This window comes from Hippopotamus amphibius, chromosome 4, assembly GCF_030028045.1.
Source record: "Hippopotamus amphibius kiboko isolate mHipAmp2 chromosome 4, mHipAmp2.hap2, whole genome shotgun sequence".
NCBI lineage: Eukaryota > Metazoa > Chordata > Mammalia > Artiodactyla > Hippopotamidae > Hippopotamus > Hippopotamus amphibius.
Genome location: NC_080189.1, coordinates 97,831,032 through 97,850,095, shown reverse-complemented (window position 1 = coordinate 97,850,095; position 19,064 = coordinate 97,831,032). Strand labels below are relative to the sequence as shown.

The window sequence follows — 19,064 nt, the reverse complement described above, 5'->3', positions numbered from 1 at the left end:
ACATTGTTTTTAGGAAAGAAGTTAATGCCAGGTTCTACACAAGAAGTGCAGTCCTGGAGGTACACATGGTGCCTCTGGAAAGAAGTATTACTTACAATTGTTAGGGACACCAAGTAGGACCTATTTAGTCAGGCAGCCCTGGCGGATGGTACCTGTGACCTCCTTGCTGGCTTTAAACCTTAGCATTCCCGATTCACCTCAAACAGTTGTGTCTCTTTTTTGTGTTTGGAGAGACTGCTAGAGGGCAGTTGGTCCAGCTTTCCTCTTTGTCCATGCCGCAGACTGGGTGGTGTTTGTCTACTGCATGGAATGACTGAGTGCTGGCAATGGGAATGGAGAGGTTGGTTATTGTTATTTTGGGGCAGAAGCTGTCACCATCCCTGCTGTTTCTGATAGACTTTTCTGTAAGTTTAAGGGGGAATGGCAACCAAATTGTGGTTAGAGCATCTGGTGGATTTGGTAGACCCAATAGACTGTTAAATTTAAGGCACTTAGAACAGTTTAAGAGAGGAACACTAAGGCATTTTCCTTATAGGAAGGTGACAAGGTGACTTTGAAAAACAAATAATTATTAATATCTCTCCAGCCTTTGTACCTCTTAGAGTCTAAGGTGTTTCCTTCCCAGGTGCCTTATTATCAGACGGCACTGTTGATCAAATCAGTTTGTCCCATTTCAGGAGATAAAGCTCCACCTTATTTCTACTCACCTCCTACTGGAGTTTTGCACTTGTGCGTTCAGATGCAAGAAGGTCAAGGGCTTTTAAAAACACTCGTGGAGACCTAGTGTGTTTTCTGCCTTTGTCCGTGTGGGCTATGGCAGGAGGTCTTGATGAGCTCTGTAGTCAACCAAATAGTTATTATCCTTTTGATCTAGAATCGTGACAATCTAATAAAACAATACAGGTGGCTAAACCAGAATTGTATTTGAATCTCGTAGGCTCCCTTTGGGCAGGGCTACCACCAGACATCCTGGGGGTTGCTGTTGGGGTAAATAAGGACACATCATGGCAGGAGTGGTCAGGGCAGAATCCTGGATTTTCATATATATATATAATCTTATGGAAGTTGTGTTTATATATTCTTACTTATTATATATTTTTACCAGTAATTATCCATGAAGCAGCCAAGAGGAGATAATCTCTTAATCCCTTTCTGGAAATAGCCATATTTAGTATCTGAACTGCCTTACCAAGATGTGTGGACCAGGAGGAGGTAAGGGAGACAGCGGCAGAAGTCTTTTTGAGTCCATTTTTGAGAAGGCTATTCCAGTGATCAGTGATCCCTTTCAATGGTAGGAAGTGTGGAAAGTCCACTGAATACCTCTGCTCCCCGTCCACTTTTCTGATAGCTTTTGTGATTAAAAAAAAAGGAGGGGGCGGGGGCACCACTGTTAGGCTGCAAATGGTCCATAGGGCCACAAACATGAAACAGATGTTTTTCAGGGGCTACTGTGGTGTGACTGGAGTTGGCCAATCCGACTAGAACAGTAACACCGTATCCTGAACAGGTGTCCACAGTGATGAGGCATCTCCAGTAGCCCCAAGAGGTGATTACAGGTCTGATTTAATCAATTGCCAGGGAAATACTGGTCAGCTTTTGGTATAACTCCCAAGTCTTGCATGCTTGGTACCCTCTGCATCAGAAAGATAGCATCCTTGACTTTGTGCCGTCTATGAACGCAGATTTATTGCCGTGTTGGACAGGATTCAGATGCCGTGTAGCATTTGTGGCAATCTGTCTGGTGCAGTCTCTATCAGGTGCTTAATGCTGTTTGGTCTCTTCAGAGGATGGGCATCTACGTAAGTGACCCAGATGGTTTGATCAACAGCTAAGATTTGTTTCCAGATTTTGTTGCTTCAAAGAGAGGTAAAGAGTCAGTGGTTTTCCAAATGGACAATTATTGACAATAGCTCTTCACTCTTGGCAATAGCTCAAGAGTCAGTAGCAATGTAACAAGGTTTATCAGAAGAAGTATTGGCCATGGCTATGAAAATGGCTTTAGGTTCTGGCCACTGAGCTGAGCAGTCTCTTTGGTTTTCAGTTATGTGCACTTGTGCTGAGATTGGACAGCTGCAGTGGGTGGCGGACACCATTGGGTTTCAACGCCACCAAAACATCCGTGAAGCAGGCCCAGACGTATAGCGGAACTTCAATGAACCAAGGACCCCGTGGAGCCGGTGGCTTCATTTTGGGCAGAAGAGCAGGGAATAAACTTTCCCTCAAAGACTATGTGGCCGTATTTTCATGTGAGGCTGAGATGTTGCTGGGCCAGACCAACTGCGTACATCCTGAACGTACCATTCATATCTGACAAGTGAGACTTACTAGACCCTTTCCACCGTGTTGATCCACCACGAGTAGGACGATCAGGCTAGAGAGTTCCGAAGTGTGTGTGGTCATGGCATTCAGTGTGGACAAGAGCTCAGTAACAGGCTAACAGCTGCTTTTCAAAAGGGCTGTGTGTACATGGTGTCCGTGTCAAGGTTGAGTCTAAAACCCCAGAGGATGCCTCTAGGGGAAGGCTGCCTCCCATCGCCAGAGTCGCCAATTGGCAAAATCGTTAATCGCAGAGAATTGTCTCACAAAGTGGTCATTAGGGCTGTGGGGCCACAAAGCTAGAGAGCATACCTCAGCTTGCTGGACAGTTTATACTTTAGCCTGTTAGTCTGGGCCTAATTCAAAAGATACTACTTTGTGGATTAGCTGATATAACAGAGCAAGTATATTTCACTGATTTCTTTTTTTAACATTTTATTTATTTATTTGGTTGCACTGGGTCTTAGTTGCAGCATGCATGTGGGATCTAGTTCCCTGACCGGGGATTAAACCTGGGCCGCCTGCATTGGGAGCGTGGAGTCTTGTCCACTGTGCCACCAGGGAAGTCCTAACAGAGCAAGTAGAATACTCCAGTGAGACCTTACTGTCTCCAACCGCAAAGAGTCCAGTAAGGTGCTGGGCTGATTTTCCTTGACGGAGGATAGATAAAGCATTGCCTGTCTGTCCACCTAGTCTCAAGAAGCCTTCCTTAGTTAGAAACTCCCTGAATTTTGTGAGGGTTTATCAGCCATCTCTGCTGGGAGGTTTGATGACACAGGCAAGGCGGTTGAAACTGAGGCCTCTGACTTGACGCCAGCAGGACGTTATTTGTATAGTGACAACTTTAGTTATCAGAAGGTAGAGAAGCTGTGTGCAATTCTGACTCACACATTTGTTGCACATGGCAGAGAAGTTGGCAACCCTTGGGGTAAGTATCCGAGTAGACCTTCTTTTCATGTGGCTGCTCTTGACCAGGAGATTGTCCTTGGTGCCTATGAGATGAGGAAGTCCGAGCATGTACCATCAATTCCTACTATAGATTCAGATGTAAAGCAACAACGGCATCTTGAATGGGCATGCAGAACCCTTCTCACATGGTCACGTTATCTTTCCTCTCCCACTGCAAACCTAGCTTGAACCCCCTTAGATGAATTTTCATGCCCTTCTCCTCTTACACATTCAGGTAGCATACTGACTTCAGTGACTACAACAGAGTCATAAATATTTGAGTCCCTCCCTTTCCCATGGCTCCCTACAGCCTCAGGTGGGTTTCTATGGCCTTCAGTCCCTCTTGGTGACAGGAAAACTTGGTCTTTCCCCTAATCATCTTTTTCCTTAAAGCAGCAAAGTCACTGTAGATGGGGAGGGGAGCCTCTGTGACAGCAGCAAGGCTTTGCGTTTGCTGTTGTTTTCCAGCAGCACAGCAGCTGCTCACAAGCCAACCAAACTGCCAGTGTTTTTGGTCTATTCAAAGTCCTATGTTGTCAAAAAATCTGGAAACAATAAACGTTGGAGAGGGTGTGGAGAAAAGGGAACTCTCCTGCACTGTTGGTGGGAATGTAAGTTGGTACAGTCACTATGGAAAACAGTTTGGAGGTTCCTTAAAAAACTAAAAATGGAACTACCATATGATCCAGTAATCCCACTCCTGGGCATATACCCAGAGAAAACCATAATCCAAAAAGAAACATGTACCGTAATGTTTATTGCAGCACTATTTACAATAGCCAGGACAAGGAAGCAACCTAAATGCCCATCAACAAATGAGTGGATAAAGAAGATGTGGCATATATATACAATGGAATATTACTCAGCTATAAAAAGGAATGAGATGGAGCTATGTGTAATGAGGTGGATAGAACTTGAGTCTGTCATACAGAGTGAAGTAAGCCAGAAAGAGAAAAACAAATATTGTATGCTAACTCACATATACGGAATCTAAAAATGGTACTGATGAACTTAGTGACAAGACAAGAACAAGGACGCAGATGCAGAGAATGGATTGGAGAACTCGAGGTTTGGTGGGGTGGGGGGTGAAGGGGAAGCTGAGACGAAGTGAGAGAGTAGCATAGACATATATATACTACCAACTGTAAAACAGATAGCCAGTGGGAAGTTGCTGTATAACAAAGGGAGATTAACTTGATATTGGGTGATGCCTTAGAGGGCCAGGACAGGGAGGGTGGGGGTAGTCGAGGGAGGGAGGGGATATTGGGATATGTGTATAAATACAGCTGATTGACTTTGGTGTACCTCAAAAGCTGGTACAAGAGTGTAAAGCAATTATATTCCAATAAAGAGCTTAAAAAAAAATCCTATGTTGATATATACAATGGAATATTACTCAGACATAAAAAGGAATGAAATTGAGTTATTTGTTGTGAGGTGGATGGACCTAGAGACTGTCATTTAGAGTGAAGTAAGCCAGAAAGAGAAAAACAAATACTGTGTGCTAACTCAAATATATGGAATCTGAGAAAAATGGTACTTATGAACCCAATGACAGGGCAAGAATACAGTTGCAGATGCAGAGAACGGACTTGAGGACATGGGGCGGGGGGTGGGGGGGTGAAGGGGAAGCTGGGACGCAGTGAGAGAATAGCATTGACATATATACGCTACCAAATGTAAAATAGATGGCTAGTGGGAAGTTGCTGCGTAGCACAGGGAGATCAACTCCATGATGGGTGATGACTTAGAGGTGGGGTATGGAGGGTGGGAAGGAGCCACGGGAGGGAGGGGATATGGGGATACATGTATAAATTCAGCTGATTCACTTTGTTGTACAGCAGAAACTGGCATGATAGCGTAAAGCAATTATACTCCAGTAAAGAGCTTTAAAAAAAAAGGTCCTATGTTGAACGTCAGGGTTATCATTCCAGACATCATCTGTTTCAGCTTTGGGGATCTTTTGACTCAGAAGTCACAGCCAGATTGTGCTGAAGGCTGTAGGTCTTATGTTCTTTTGTTGCTTTGGGCTTGACTCACATATGGGAGCCTTTTTAAAAAGGAATTCACCTCTTTTCTTGCTCCACTGTCATATTTAAGTTAATTCTCGGTTTAAATATAAAGGATAAGGGACATTTCCAGGGTGGGGCTGGCCATATCAGCTTATCTAGATGTCTTGGGGTCCGTTTCTGCGTCTCCAGTGACCATCTTCCACCTTATAAACCCATCTGGGGCAGCAAGAGCCCCAGTACTAGTCACTTTCTCACTGAGCTTTCCTATGGTAATTTGTCTCAGGGAGAGCCCCCAGAGGAGGCTGTGCCTCTGTAACCGTGGCGAGGACCCACTGCAAAAGCTCTGAAGCCTTTTACCGCATCTTTGGGTGGATGTGCAGTTGGCAGGGTAGAGTGCAAGCGGTGGTAAGTCCTAGGATGGCCAGGCTGTTTCCATTCTTAACGATCATCGAGTCCTGCCACATCCTCTCCAAAGTGACCCAGCCAGAGTTCTAACACTTCACCTGGTTTCTGCCCATAAGTGGCTTCCACTGTCTCTTTAATGCTTAGCGTAGGTGCATGTTTCTGTCACTGTTGTTTGAAAGGGGGTGAAACCTTCTTCTCCTGTTGGGATGAATTTTAGTGCTAGTGGCTCCTATGAGGCACCCCTGAGCCTGACTGGGAGGCCATCTTCCTCCCCAGAGGAGAATTAACACCATCCAGTCCGTTGAACTGTGAACTCTTTGAACCCACTTCCCAGTACTCAGCCTGCAACCAGCTCCCCAGTTCCTCTTCATTTCCAGGCAAGAGAGTGGAGGACTGTTTTATCGCCTTGTTTACCATTCAGTGTGGTCAACACGTTTTTCCCGATTCTCAGGGACTTTTCTTAAATCTTGTTAACCAGTGTGTGAAGCTTTCTTCTAGAAATGTCTTTGTTAATTTCTATTCTCATCGGCAAAACAGTGAAGAACTCTGATGGTAATGAAATCGCACTCTACTTACTGGCCAACAAATTAGTCCGCGATAGTTTCACAGACACTTTGGAGGACAGAATGTGTCTTCTGGGTCCAAGACAAAACACAGCTAATTACTCATAGCGTTAGCATTGGCTGCTCAAGCCTCATTTCCCACAGAATGAAGTGGACTAAGTGATGCCTGTATACAGAGTGGGTTATGTTATAGTAGAGGAACTGGTTTGGAGAACACGAGTCTTTTATAATGGGCAGGACATATGTCTGCCATTTGCTCTACAGGGAAGGACAATATCTGTAGCTTTCGGGGCTGTAAGCAGATGTTTTCTTTGTTCTAGAAGGAGACTTCATCTGTATCATCCAAGGCTGTTACAGAAACATCTTTGGAAAATCACCTAGAATAAAGGACTATCAGTGTCTTCTCATAAGACATGCAGAAACACAGGAGACCCATCAAAAACTACCTCCCATCACCAGCTGACTTAGACTTCTCACCTGGTGTGATCTTGTGATTCCCTGTTTGTAAGGGTGGTATCTTATAATGCAGGAAGCCTTTAGGTGCGAGGGAAGATGTTTAAGGGAAAGTCACCTCTGAGCTGAATCTAAAACAATTAGTGGGCGTTGCAAGCGCTACATAAACTTTAAAGTGTTTCCTCCTATTACAGTACTTCTTCTATTGTTATTTTATAGCCAGAGAAGTGAAAGCTTGAAAAGATCCTTGGAAACAATCACAGGAAACAAGGAGAGTAGAGCTTTTCTCTCTGAGAAGATTCAGTGTGCCACATTTTGCTTTGAATAGCAATTTTAGTCAATATGATAAATTTTTTTTTCATTTTTTTAAATGAAAATTTGAAATATTACAGAGAAGTTGAAAGGATTGTGCAGCAGTACAGCCAATGTATCCACCACCTAAATTTTTTTTTTAAATAAATTTAGTTATTTATTTATTGACTATGTTGGGTCTTCGTTGCTGCACACGGGCTTTCTCTAGTTGTGGTGAGCGGGGGCTACTCTTCTTTGAGTGGTGCGGGCTCCTCATTGCTGTGGCTTCTCTTGTTGCTGAGCATGGGCTCTAGATGCGTGGGCTTCAATAGTTGCTCCGCGTGGGCTCAGTTGTTGTGGCTCACGGGCTCTAAAGCGCAGGCTCAACAGTTGTGGTGCACGGGCTTAGTTACTCCGCGGCATGTAGGATCTTCCCGGAGCAGGGCTCGAACCCGTGTCCCCTGCATTGGCAGGTGGATTCTTAACCACTGCAGCACCAGGGAAGCCCTCCTCCACCTAAATTTCACTCTTCATTACATCTCTCTCCATCCCTCTATCCATTTATTGGTCCAGCTCCTTTTTTTGATGTGTTTCAAAGTAAGTTTCAGACTTCAATACGTTTGACCTCTAAATACTTCAGTTTATGTATAATCGATGAGAAAATTCAATATTTCAAGTTTTTTTGAGGGTAAAATGTTTACATAGAGTGAATTGTGTATATCACAAGTACACGATTTGATGAAATTTGAGCAATAAATATACCTCTGTAACCCCAAATCCTAACAGGATATAGAACATTCGCCTGACATCTGGAAGTAAACTCTTGTCCTTTTGTGTATACCCATCCCCCAAAGGAAGCTATTGTGACGATCTTTTAAAACTATAGTTTTGCCTGTTTCAGAACGTCACATAATCATAACAACACAGTGTGTAGTATTTTGTGTGTTTTCTTCTGCTCAGAAAAATCTTTCTGAGATTCACCCACCTTGTGTTAATCTATAGTAGTTTCCTCTCTGTGGAAGAGGAGGATTCTGTTGTATGGACTTGCCACCTTTGTTCGTCTGTTTTCCTGTTGATAGATCCTGGTGCTATTTCCAGCGTTTGACTGTGAGTAAAGCTGCTGTGAGCACAGTTGTACAAATTTTATTTTGTTTCGCACTTTAACAGATGTTATGTATGACTTCATGGAGCAAAACATTTTATAAATTTCTTAACTACTGTGTCAAGTAAGGTTTACTTTGTCTTATATATCCTTAGTCATGTTCTAAAGGCCATACCTTCTTTGGTCTTTCCTTATGCACTGGATTTGTGGGGTTTTATTTATAGATTTACTTTGACTTTTCTTAACAAAGATATCTTCAGTTCATTATTTTCCTTTGTTTTCATTTGTTCACTCCACAGTAATTTATGGGGTGCTGTGTGTTAGACACTCCACTGGGTTTTGGTGATATGTCATGTTAGACACAGTTTATCTCAGAGACTAGCTTATTGATGGAAGACGTGCATATCAAACACACACGCACGCACACACACACACCCCACGATCATCCTGTATGGCAAGAGTATTGAGTAGGGTGCAGAAGAGAAGGGAGTACAGTTAGGGGGGTAGTGACAAGCTAAGGAGAAGCTTCTGGGATAAGTTGGATTTTGAATAGATTCTTGAACTTAGAGCTTAAACAGATCATTTTGTACGGCATCTTAATGATGTATGAGTTAACTGAGACCTAGAGAGGTTCACTTATTTGTTCAAGAGAGTGTGAGACAAGGATCAGAAACCACGTCTTCTGAGTTCCAATCAGGCTTTTTCCTTCTACTTGGTGTTTCAATACATTTTCACAACCATTGACGGATAGCCAATCATGTGCTAGGCCTTGGGTTATGTTATGGAAATGAAAAAGTGAACAAGATACAGTTCCTGTCATCAGGAAGTCCCATCAGGAAGTACACACACACACACGTATATATCCCACCATATCAGCCATAGGAGCAAAATCCCATGTGAACACAGAGGACACGGTAACGAAAGCTCTATGACACTAATGTGACTGTATAAAGGGTTTTCAGTGTTTTACTTGAAATATTACCTCGAGGTTAAGCAACAGGTCTCTGCCTCCCCTTCCTGAGGAGCAAGTTGAATCAAATCTTCTCAAGGCAAGGCCATGAAAATCTCAGGTTGCCCTTCTAGTTCACAGCTAATACTCTAACCGTCTTTCCTGTAATACACTGTGAGCTCCTTGAGGCAGACATTTCGTGTCCCTTAAAGTCTAGTCCTGTTCCTGCAACACATTGGTGCTTAATAAATATTTGGATTATTGATGGTTATTCCTAGAAAATAAAGGCAGGTGAATGTGAGACTTCAGGCAGGTCCTCCCAGAGCCAGTGGGTTAGGGCCCTGCGATCTGCAGGCAGCCCTCCCAGGGGCTGGTCATCTCAGCAGAGGCACAGGAATGGGATAGGCTGGTGTTCATGCCATGATTTTTTTCTATAATCCCGACCACATGGCCCTGAAGTTGATCTGAAGTCTTAGACTTCTCCACTCACATGTAAGAAGACACAACAGCAACCTCATTCTTCCTGACAGTTTCTCAATGTCTATTTCATGTTAGTTTCTCATTTCACTCCTCTACTTTAGACACACATTAGTGTGCGCCCAGGACTGATCTGCCTCTTATTTCCTTTATTTTAAAAATAATCCTGGTTCTCTTCCTCTTTCTGTTTTTCAACAGCATAGTCCCCCCACCCTATTCCAGAAGCCTCCAGAAAGCACTGTCTAACAATGAAAACATTGGGAGAAATCTCACCTTTTATTTCTCTTTTTCCCCAATAAAGAAGAATAATTTATCTTAATAGGCTACATTTTGAATGTATTATATAACAAATGCCAGCAATGATATATTTTCATTAAATTTTTGATTTACTATCTGAGATGACTTGTTTTTAGTATCTTTAGTAGGCGTGATCCCCAAAGATTTTACTAAAACAGATCGGTGAATCCAAATGATCTTATGTCGTATTGATGTTCTCTTTATTTCTGCTCTCCTTTTTTCCTTATTATTGACCCCATGTTATCTTGAGAATATTTAGTTTACTGTCTACAATTTGCATGGATAGGTCATCTAGTTTAGCACCCAGATCAGATATTCCCCTTGGAAGGGTCTCAGTGGTTTCTACACAAGAATCACAGCCGCATCTTTTGGTATTTATTGCAGGCATGTGTTTGCTTCTATTTTGGATTGTGTATCTTTTCTCCTGGACATCTGTTTGGGATTGACATGTACACACTTCTATATTTAAAATAACCAACAAGGACCTACTGTGTAGCACATGGAACTCTGCTCAATATTATGTAATGATCTAAATAGGAAAAGAATCTGAAAAAGAACAGATACATGTATATGTATAACTGAATCACTGTACACCTGAAACTAATGCAACATTGTTAATCAACTATACTCCAGGATAAAATAAAAAGTTTTTAAAAAAAGCTCCTTCAGGGTAGGCATGCTCTCTGTTTTATATCTGCCACCCTCCATTCAATGTAAAATCCTAATTTCAAGTGGCAGGTACATAGATGAAAATGCCTTCAGAACTTACTTTCTGGACACGTACGATCCTAAAATCTTACTGGAATTTTTAGTGAGTTGATTTTGTCTTAATATTTTTTTTTCCCCATAGGAAAAAGAAGACCATTTTGAATCTGTTCAACTGAAATCCTCAAGATCTCCAAATATATGAAAAGACAGTGCTGTAGCCTTCAGACTAATGAACAAAGAAACCCGCGCTCTAGTTTTCCAGGAGCATAGTTTAGAGCCTGTCCTCGTACCTGGCACAGCGGTGATGTCACAGAGGAGGGCCGTGCCACTGAGAAGGGAAGGAGGTTGAAATGTTAGATTGCCTTATCACATGGTCAAGTGTCTTGCCAAAAATAAGAAAGCAAATGGTTTGAGTCTCAACTGAAGATGAAGTTCAACTCAGGAAGAGATTTATCTGTATATACACATAACTCAAAACCAAGATTAAGCCCACCAGTGCACTGCTGATGCATGCCGTATGATTAATGGGTAACGCTTCTTCTTTATAAATTCTGTATAAAAAGTGTGTCTGGAGGGCTGATGTGAGCATATGCATTGTTTATGTCTTGTCTTTGTTTATATTTTGGGGAAGATTTGAAAAATTTTTTAAGGTACAGTTATTTTTTCCCATTATTTATTTTCCTGACAGACCTTAAAACATGTTTTCTATTAAAAATGGTGAACAAAGAAAGACGATAGATTTTTCATTTTTCCGTAGGGTATCCTTCTTGATTTCAGAAGCCTAAGTAAGCAGTAATTGTTAATGAAGAGTCAGCATGCGCTTGGGTTATCTAAACTTGTAATCGCCTTTGAAATTCCATCCTTGTTGGAACTGGTAGGAAGGGCTTGACTGCAAATGGGATTCTTGAAAAAAAAAAAAAAAAAAAAAAAAAAGGAGAAGCCTAGACTTTCCACGAATACAAACAAGCTGACAGTATTATAAAAATCAAATGGCTTGAAAAAATGTATGTAATGATCGAAGTATGATTTAGAATGAGTAGGAAAGCTTGTTTATCAAATCACTGGCAAAATCGTGAGAAGAAAGTGGGATGGCTTGTGTAGAAGTACAGAGGTATTGGGATAATTTCATGGTCTCCAGAAAATGGCAGTGGGACATTTGCCCTGTGTCAAGCATCAAAGGTTATGTGCTTATTTTGCTGCTGAAGACTTTAAGGATTATGAATTCCATGGAAGTTTCCTTTTTAAGTTTGTAAGGCAGCAATTCAAGTTTAGAAAATTGAGTATAATTGTATTGATAATAAGAATGTGGTTGTACCGTCAGCAGTTATGAAATGAGTGTTGTTGCTCTTACTCAAAAATGATCCAGATAATTGTGATATTTCCTATAATGGACAGGTTATACTGGTATTAGCATGACTTGAATATTATTTGTTGAAAGGAGTTTTAATGAAGCTGGATTTGACCAATTTTGGGTAAAACTTAATTGTTTTAGAACGGGGAAAGTGGGGAGTTCCTGACCATTTATAAATCTAAGGTGCTCTGGTTTGTTCCCAATAAACAGTGATCTTTCTAGGTTTTAATCCAGATTTTTCAAAAGACGCTGATTGGCTGAGAGAGGCAGGGCATAGGGGCAGGGTTTGTTGAGTGTTTTGCCCCACGTCTGTCAATGAGGTATGACTTGTAACTTTTTATTCAGCAGGTTGTCCTTAGTCTTGTGGCAAAGGAGAGAAAAATAAATAATTGAATTTAATAGCCTGGTGGGTAGAACAGTGGACCATTCTGTTATTGTTGAATGAATGTTTGTTTTGTGTACATCACTCCTGTTGGATACATGAGTAGAGGTGAGGTTGCCATTGTTTTATTGCTTGTTGTGAAATTCACAGAGGGCATTGCTTTACATAAATCTTTTTCACGTTTAATTTCTTAAATTTTATTATAATAAAGAAATTATGTTGGCATTGCTCATTTTTAGCCTGCCAACAGTGCTGAAGAGCCCTTCCCCATCTTGATCAAAGTTTAAACAGAAGAATGAAAATATGCCTGAAATGCACCCTTTCAGAGGAACCCTGGCAAAGTTGTACAGACTGGACAGTCAGGAAGTTTCTGCATAGTCACCTGTCACCTCTCTCTTTATCTTTGCTGCACTCAACATATATGTTCCAAACCATAGAGATAATTGGGGTTTGCTCCCAGGTAGCTTCTTTCTTCTGTCACTGGACTAAAATCTCTGACATGTCAAAAATGCCTTAAATTTTAATGAACTCTCTGAAAATATAGATGGTATTGAAGGATTTATTTTATTTCTAATTTTAGATATTAAATAGATTTTGGCAGCTCAGTCCCATCTTTGGAAAGAGCTGACTTTTTCCTCTGGATCCCAGTGGGTTGTCATTTTATTCAAAGAGCTGAAGAAGTATGACAGAAGGAATATTAGGAGAAATATTCAGACCAATCCTGGCTATAAAACTCACTTTAATTTTATGTCTTGCCTTTGCAAAGCTCAGTGGAATGTGAAAAGGCATCAACAACTTCATCACGTTTCTATGACTTTTAATTGACATTTGTTATTTCTTTTCCTCTCTAAGTGGTAGAAGTTATTTGTTGTTTTTTCTAAAAGGCTGTTTTTAAACTTAAATAGTCTGTTAAGTTAGCTGTCGCCCTATACTATCTCTTAGCACTCTGTCAGAACGTATTTAAATCAATTTTTCCGCTGAATGAGACTGTGTCTTCTGTGGATAAATTATATCATGTCTTTTAACAATGATGAGCAATTTCGTATGTGCTCACTTGATTTAAAAGATTGAATTTTTTTCTTGTTGGCTTTCCCCCTCTTTGGTTACTAGTAATCAAGTCCTTTTCAGGATTAAAAATGTTTCATAGTATTTTTGTGTAGATTTTTGTCATTATTTCTTCCCAAGGAGAGATAAGGTGATTTACATGGTTATATGGAAGAATTGCTTGGGTCTAGCCATTTCCCATCTGGAGTCTTAAGGTTCCCAGGTGGTGGGTCATCCATTGACTCTAGTTCTTCAAGACAAATCTGGTCAATTGTCATCTGTTATCTCTAGTAGAGCTGCTTCCTGTGATTTCATGGTCATTCCCGACGGGAGGCTCATGTGCAGATCATTTCTCTCTTTCTCACAAAAGTAAATTTCCTGGGAATTGGGTCAGGCAGATGATGTTATAGGCAAGTTTAAATTCCGTGTGTTGCTCACATTTACCTTCTTACACTAAAGATACATAGAGTAGACCTTCTTCAGATGACTTACATATCCTCACATCTATTTTCTAGTGACCAGGAACATCATCTCAAGTTTACATGCCCAAGTCCTACATTAAGGTCACCCTAAAGGAAAGGACTCAAGGGGAGTAAACTTAAAAAAAGATCCCAACACCCGACTTATTCCTTGGATGCTAAAATGGAGTTCACCTTCACAGTAACTGGCCAGAGATTACACTCTTGCTGGATTTTAGATTGGTTTGACATTTTCAGATGAGTTCATTTTAGGGTCATGAATGAATGAAGTAAAAGATGGGGACGAATAATTGAAAATTAATTGATAGTACTATTGCAGTTGATATTAATTGAGGGTACTGTTGCAATTATCTAGATCAGAGGCCAGCAAACTTTTTCTGGAAAGGGTCAGATAGTAAATATTTTCAGCTTTGCAGATCATGTGGTCTCTGTTGCAACCCTTCAGCTCTGCCCTTGTAACATGAAAGCAGCCACGGACAATATATAAACAAATGGGTGTGGCTGCATTCTACTAAAACTTTATGTGCATGGAAATTTGCGTTTCATTTAGATTTTACTTGTCATGTAATGTTACTTTTCTTTTGATTCCCCCCCCCCCCCCGACTATCTAAAAATGTTAGCTCTACAGATTTTTAAAACCTCTTAGCTCACAGGTTTTATAAAAACAGATGCTGGGCTAAGATTTGACCTGTGAGCCGTGGTTTACTGACCACTGGTTTCAATCACTACAACCCACAAGCAAAACTGTTTGGAAGAATCTGTTTGTGCAGATTCTTTGCCCTTTAGGAGTTTACACCTTCAGAGTTTCTGAAGTCTCTGGAGGTGGTCAAGAAAAAATAACACATCACCCTCCCTTCATGATTTAATCACCCACCAAAGACAAAGCCGGATACTCTTCTGAGCTCCTTTTATAGTTCTGGGACTTGATTGTGGGTATTGATTAGGAAATGATACAGTTAAGCGAATCTGTTCAAAATCAACCAGCATGATTGATTTAAAAGCCTTTTCGTGTGGTTTCTATAACATTTGTTGCTAAGGTAACTGGATTTGGAGATAATATTCAATTTTATATACAGATTTATTTCAAGTAACTCTGTAGAAGTAGTGTATATTGGCGCATATAGTGTCGGCTTTGATTCCTGAGCTCCAGCCCTGGAGAGGGTCCCCTGGCAGCACTGGGGGGCCCATTCACTGAGGTGTGTTTAGGCCGCCCACACCTCAATCCACACACATTTACCAAATCCTGTTTTAAGACTGACTGCGCTGCAAAAGACACTTCCGATTCCTTTAACGATGGTGGTTCAAGAAACAGACCTCTATGTGCCTTGAACAAAAGGTCCCATTTAGGCTTTTCATTTGCTGAAATTTTCCGCATTGTGTTAATAATGACTCTTGGATGAAAAGCCCTGTCTGAAATAGCTTGTGGTTACTGGGGGAATTTGGTTTGGAGGGGAGTAATATTTCTTTTATCTCAGATGGCTGATTTCAGATCACCATTGCTTGGGTTAAATGAATGAGTCCAACCAGTGGGAGTTATGCAAATGTAAGCTTTCTGTGGCAGAACAGGAGTAATAATTGCCTTCTTCATGGGTTTGGGCCTTTTTAGGGCTGTGAAGGTTATAATCCCTACTTATGTTCCATTTTCCTAGCACCTCACTTTTCTTGGTTTCTCTGTATTTACAGCCCTTTGCTGAAGAGCTGTGGTACCCAAAACGATCACAGTAGATACATGGGTAAAGTGGGGGGCTAGCTGAGAGGAAGTGTGGGGTTGGAGACTGTACAGATGCACTGGCTGAGATACCTCCTTTCTCAGCCTCTCTCTTTATCTGTCCTCTGTGTGGTCTGCACACCAGCTTGCCTCAGTGTGAAAATGGGACCTTTTTATTTTACCATGAAAAACCCTAGTGGGCAAGAGAATCTATTAATGTTTAAACTAGACAGGACACAGCATTTCAGAGACTGTAAACACTCAGGAATCCAACAGTAATCAACCGTATCATTAGGTTCTGGTATGTTTTTCTTATGAGTGGGATAGATCATTCTGCTTGCGTTCCTTAAATTCAGGACGTTTTTGCAAAGGTGGATCCGCTCAGCCAGTTTTATATTCTGAGAGAATGAAATGTTGTTACTGGAGTTAAAAAAAAAAAATCAATCCAAAACCTATTTGTTTGAAATGGCTCACGTAAAACAGATTTTATAGCTGCTATTTTCCATACATATGCTGAATGTTCTTTAAAAAATTACTTCTAGGGATCACGTGTTAGGGGATGCACTTTTGAATAGGAAACATGGTTCATGGCAGGGAAGAAAAAGGTGATGAGAGCTGTCAGTGGATGCACTCTCAGTGTAAAGGCCGGGAGTGAAATATAGCGGCCATAGATCAAAACCCGGCTCTCAGAAACACCCACTCAGGATGCACCCACAGCCTCGCTGTCTTGTTTAAAAAGATCCATGATCAGTTTGATTGTTTCAGGCATCAGCTGTGTCTCTGAACAACCCAACTGATATTGCCTTCCTCAGCCTGTCACATCCCATCAGTGGAATGAGTTTATTCTCTCTCCCATCAGCTTTGCCTCGGCCTTGATCTTGAGCAGATGCTCATTCTGAGCACACTGATCTAGCACTCCTGCCAGTTTCAGTCACAGCAGAGTTCTTTTTTGCCATCTAGTGCTGTTGAATCTGTTACTCAGTCTGCCTCCCCCCACCCCCCCATCCAGGTTCTTCTTTGAATACGAGAGTTTAGAGACTGTTTGCACTGTTGTCTTGGAGCATCTGGTGAGTTTTGGACACATTGATGAGGGCGCTGATTCAGATGCATCCAGAAGGAAGAAGAGAATTTCTGATGTAGGACTTCTCACTTTATTTCCTTCAAGGCCGGTCCTGTTGGCTTTTATGTACCTGCTCATTATTTCTGGGTATTTTAAAAATAGTACTAGTCTTGATTAACCAGGCCCTGGTTATTGAGCCTCTGGGTCCCTCATAGCCTTGTCTGCCTTCCTCTCACTGTCTTCCTCAGTTGCAGTTCCCTCATTAGCTTATTTTCCATTCTCGCTGCTTCTTAAAGGCAAGAACTACATGTTAAGCATCGTTTTCTCTGTCGTGGGTTGAAGAGCAGCCTCATAAAAGATAGGGACACTTCCTAATGTTACTTCCTTTCAAAAAAGGACCTTGTAGATGTAATTAAGGATCTTGAGATGAGATCATCCTGCAATATCCAGGTGGGTCCTATATCCAATGACATGTTGCCTCGTAAGAGACACCCAGAGGACAAGGCGACATGAAGATGGATGCAGAGATTAGAGTGATGTGATGTCAGGAAGCTGACAGCCACCAGAAACTAGAAGAGGAATGGAGCGGATTCGCCCCTACAGCTAAGAGTGTGCAGTCTTGCTGACACCGAGAATCAATTTCCGCTGTTTTAAGCCACCCAGTTCATGTTAAGTTGTCATACGAGTTACAGGAAATGAATACATTCTCTGTCCATGCTATCTGGTGCAGGACCTAGCAGATAGTTAGGTTCTCAGTAAATTTTTCTACATGAAGAAATGATTTATGACTCAAGGGTTTGCCAGGAGGAGCAGGACAGTATTGGTAAGAATGAGCCAGTTTTAGCTTATCCATGCTTTCCCTGTTTGCTCCTTTATTTAGGTTAGTAAAATATTAAGATTTAGTGATGAGCCTGTATGCCTAAGCATTGTTCTTGGGACTTTGGAAAAGCATTGGGGGGACTTCCCTGGTGGCGCAGTGGTTAAGAATCCACCTGCCAATGCAGGGGACACTGGTTTGATCCCTTGGCCAGGAAGATCCCACATGCCGTGGAGCAACTAAGCTCGCGTGCCACAACCACTGAGCCTGTGCTCTAGGGCCCACGAGCCACAACTATTGAGCCCACGTGATGCAACTATTGAAGCACGCACGCCTAGAGCCCATGCTCAGCAACAAGAGAAGCCACTGGAATAAGAAGCCCGCACACCGCAACGAAGAGAAGCCCCGCTTGCCACAACTAGAGAAAGCCTGCACAGCAACGAAGACCCAATGCAGCCAATAATAATAAATAAACAAATTAAAAAAAAGAGAAGAAAAGCATTGGGAAAGAAGATATCCTGCATTTTTGTTGCTTCATTTGGCTATGAACCCCGAGAGTGATTTTCCAACGGAATAACAAGATGCTTTCCCAGGCTCCTTGCTAGTAATTAAGGTTGTTTTGGGAAATGAGAGCTATCACACCTCCCTTGGCAGGTCAGCCTCTGCATTCAGAGGGGTGCAGAGATGGAGGAAGCCTCTCCTTGCCTCAGCCCTATCTGGGCAAATTCTGGGCTGCTGTAGAGATGCAGCTTAAAGAAACCAACATGGGTACTTATGGTCTGGCCACTGTAACTGCCTGATATTTATGTGGTCATCTGTCAAATTCTGATCATGTGATCTGTGAAGAAGCCTAGATCTTCTCACAACTCTCTCGTAGGGTAACAATTTGTGTTCGGTATTTCTAGATGTAAAGAGAAGCATGGTTAGATACTTTCTTCCAACATCAAAAGGTAGAAGTGGTCTAAAGTCAACATACTCAAATTACCTGGAATCATCAATAAAGAACAAGTTATCATCCACCATGCTGGAAAACCTTGAAGGTTTTATTATCAATATCTTTACATTAATACAGATGCTTTTTACTTTGTGCTGAGAAAAACAATCTGTTACACATAATGTAACTTTAATATACAACATAGAAACTCACCCTAAGTTAGTTACAACAAGGACCTACAAAAAACTTCATAGGAAAAAAAGTTACCTAATATTGCCACCGTTTTTTCTAATAGACTGACCCTGTCAGACCCTGTCACCAATGCTCAGCTCTGTAAACAATGGTTATTTCCACGTTCTGGGGAATCGTTAATAATAGGGACACTAAAATCAGTCTAAAAAGTTCTAGCACATCACTATATACTGTACAGTCCTTAAAAATAATTTATTGTACTGTTTCTAAAAAAAGGTACTAGGGGTGTTCTTTTGCTCTGTTTCCACATTCCGGAGCTTCACATGAGCACTTTCATCTAACAGCCTAAAAACACTTTTGTCTAACAGCCTAAAAACACTTTCATCTAACAGCCTAAAAACACGAGAACTGCAATTCACAATCACAGAGATGAGGTGGTAGAGTCGAGGACTTCCCGTCCGTTGCACACCGTCGGCATGTACATGCTTGCAGAGGCTGGAAAACAGAGTGGGACAGAAAATTCCACATGAGTCAGGGGGGCCATGGAGCTACTGGCATGGATAATCCTAGATACTA

The 19,064-nt window shown here is 41.5% G+C and overlaps 2 protein-coding genes across 6 annotated transcripts in view; one reads left to right on the top strand and one right to left on the bottom strand.

Annotated features, from left to right (window-relative positions):
• ELAPOR2 (endosome-lysosome associated apoptosis and autophagy regulator family member 2) overlaps nt 1-11,292 on the top strand; it is a 195,186-nt gene extending 183,894 nt beyond the window's left edge. For 3 of the 4 annotated variants that reach the window (XM_057733377.1, XM_057733378.1, XM_057733375.1), the window contains one exon: nt 10,664-11,292. In XM_057733377.1, coding sequence (XP_057589360.1) covers nt 10,664-10,723 — 60 coding nt within the window. In that variant the 3' untranslated portion in view covers nt 10,724-11,292. Of the gene's footprint in view, nt 1-7,990; nt 8,019-10,663 lie in introns of those variants that run through there. The other variant, XM_057733376.1, reaches the window with a different exon arrangement.
• A 7,092-nt stretch (nt 11,293-18,384) lies between these two features.
• Nucleotides 18,385-19,064, bottom strand: part of GRM3 (glutamate metabotropic receptor 3) — a 233,403-nt gene continuing 232,723 nt past the window's right edge. For both annotated transcript variants that reach the window (XM_057732213.1, XM_057732214.1), the window contains exons 6-7: nt 18,882-18,983; nt 18,385-18,833 (exon numbers count right to left, since the gene is read on the bottom strand). In XM_057732213.1, coding sequence (XP_057588196.1) covers nt 18,910-18,983 — 74 coding nt within the window. In that variant the 3' untranslated portion in view covers nt 18,385-18,833; nt 18,882-18,909. The remainder of the gene's footprint in view (nt 18,834-18,881; nt 18,984-19,064) is intronic.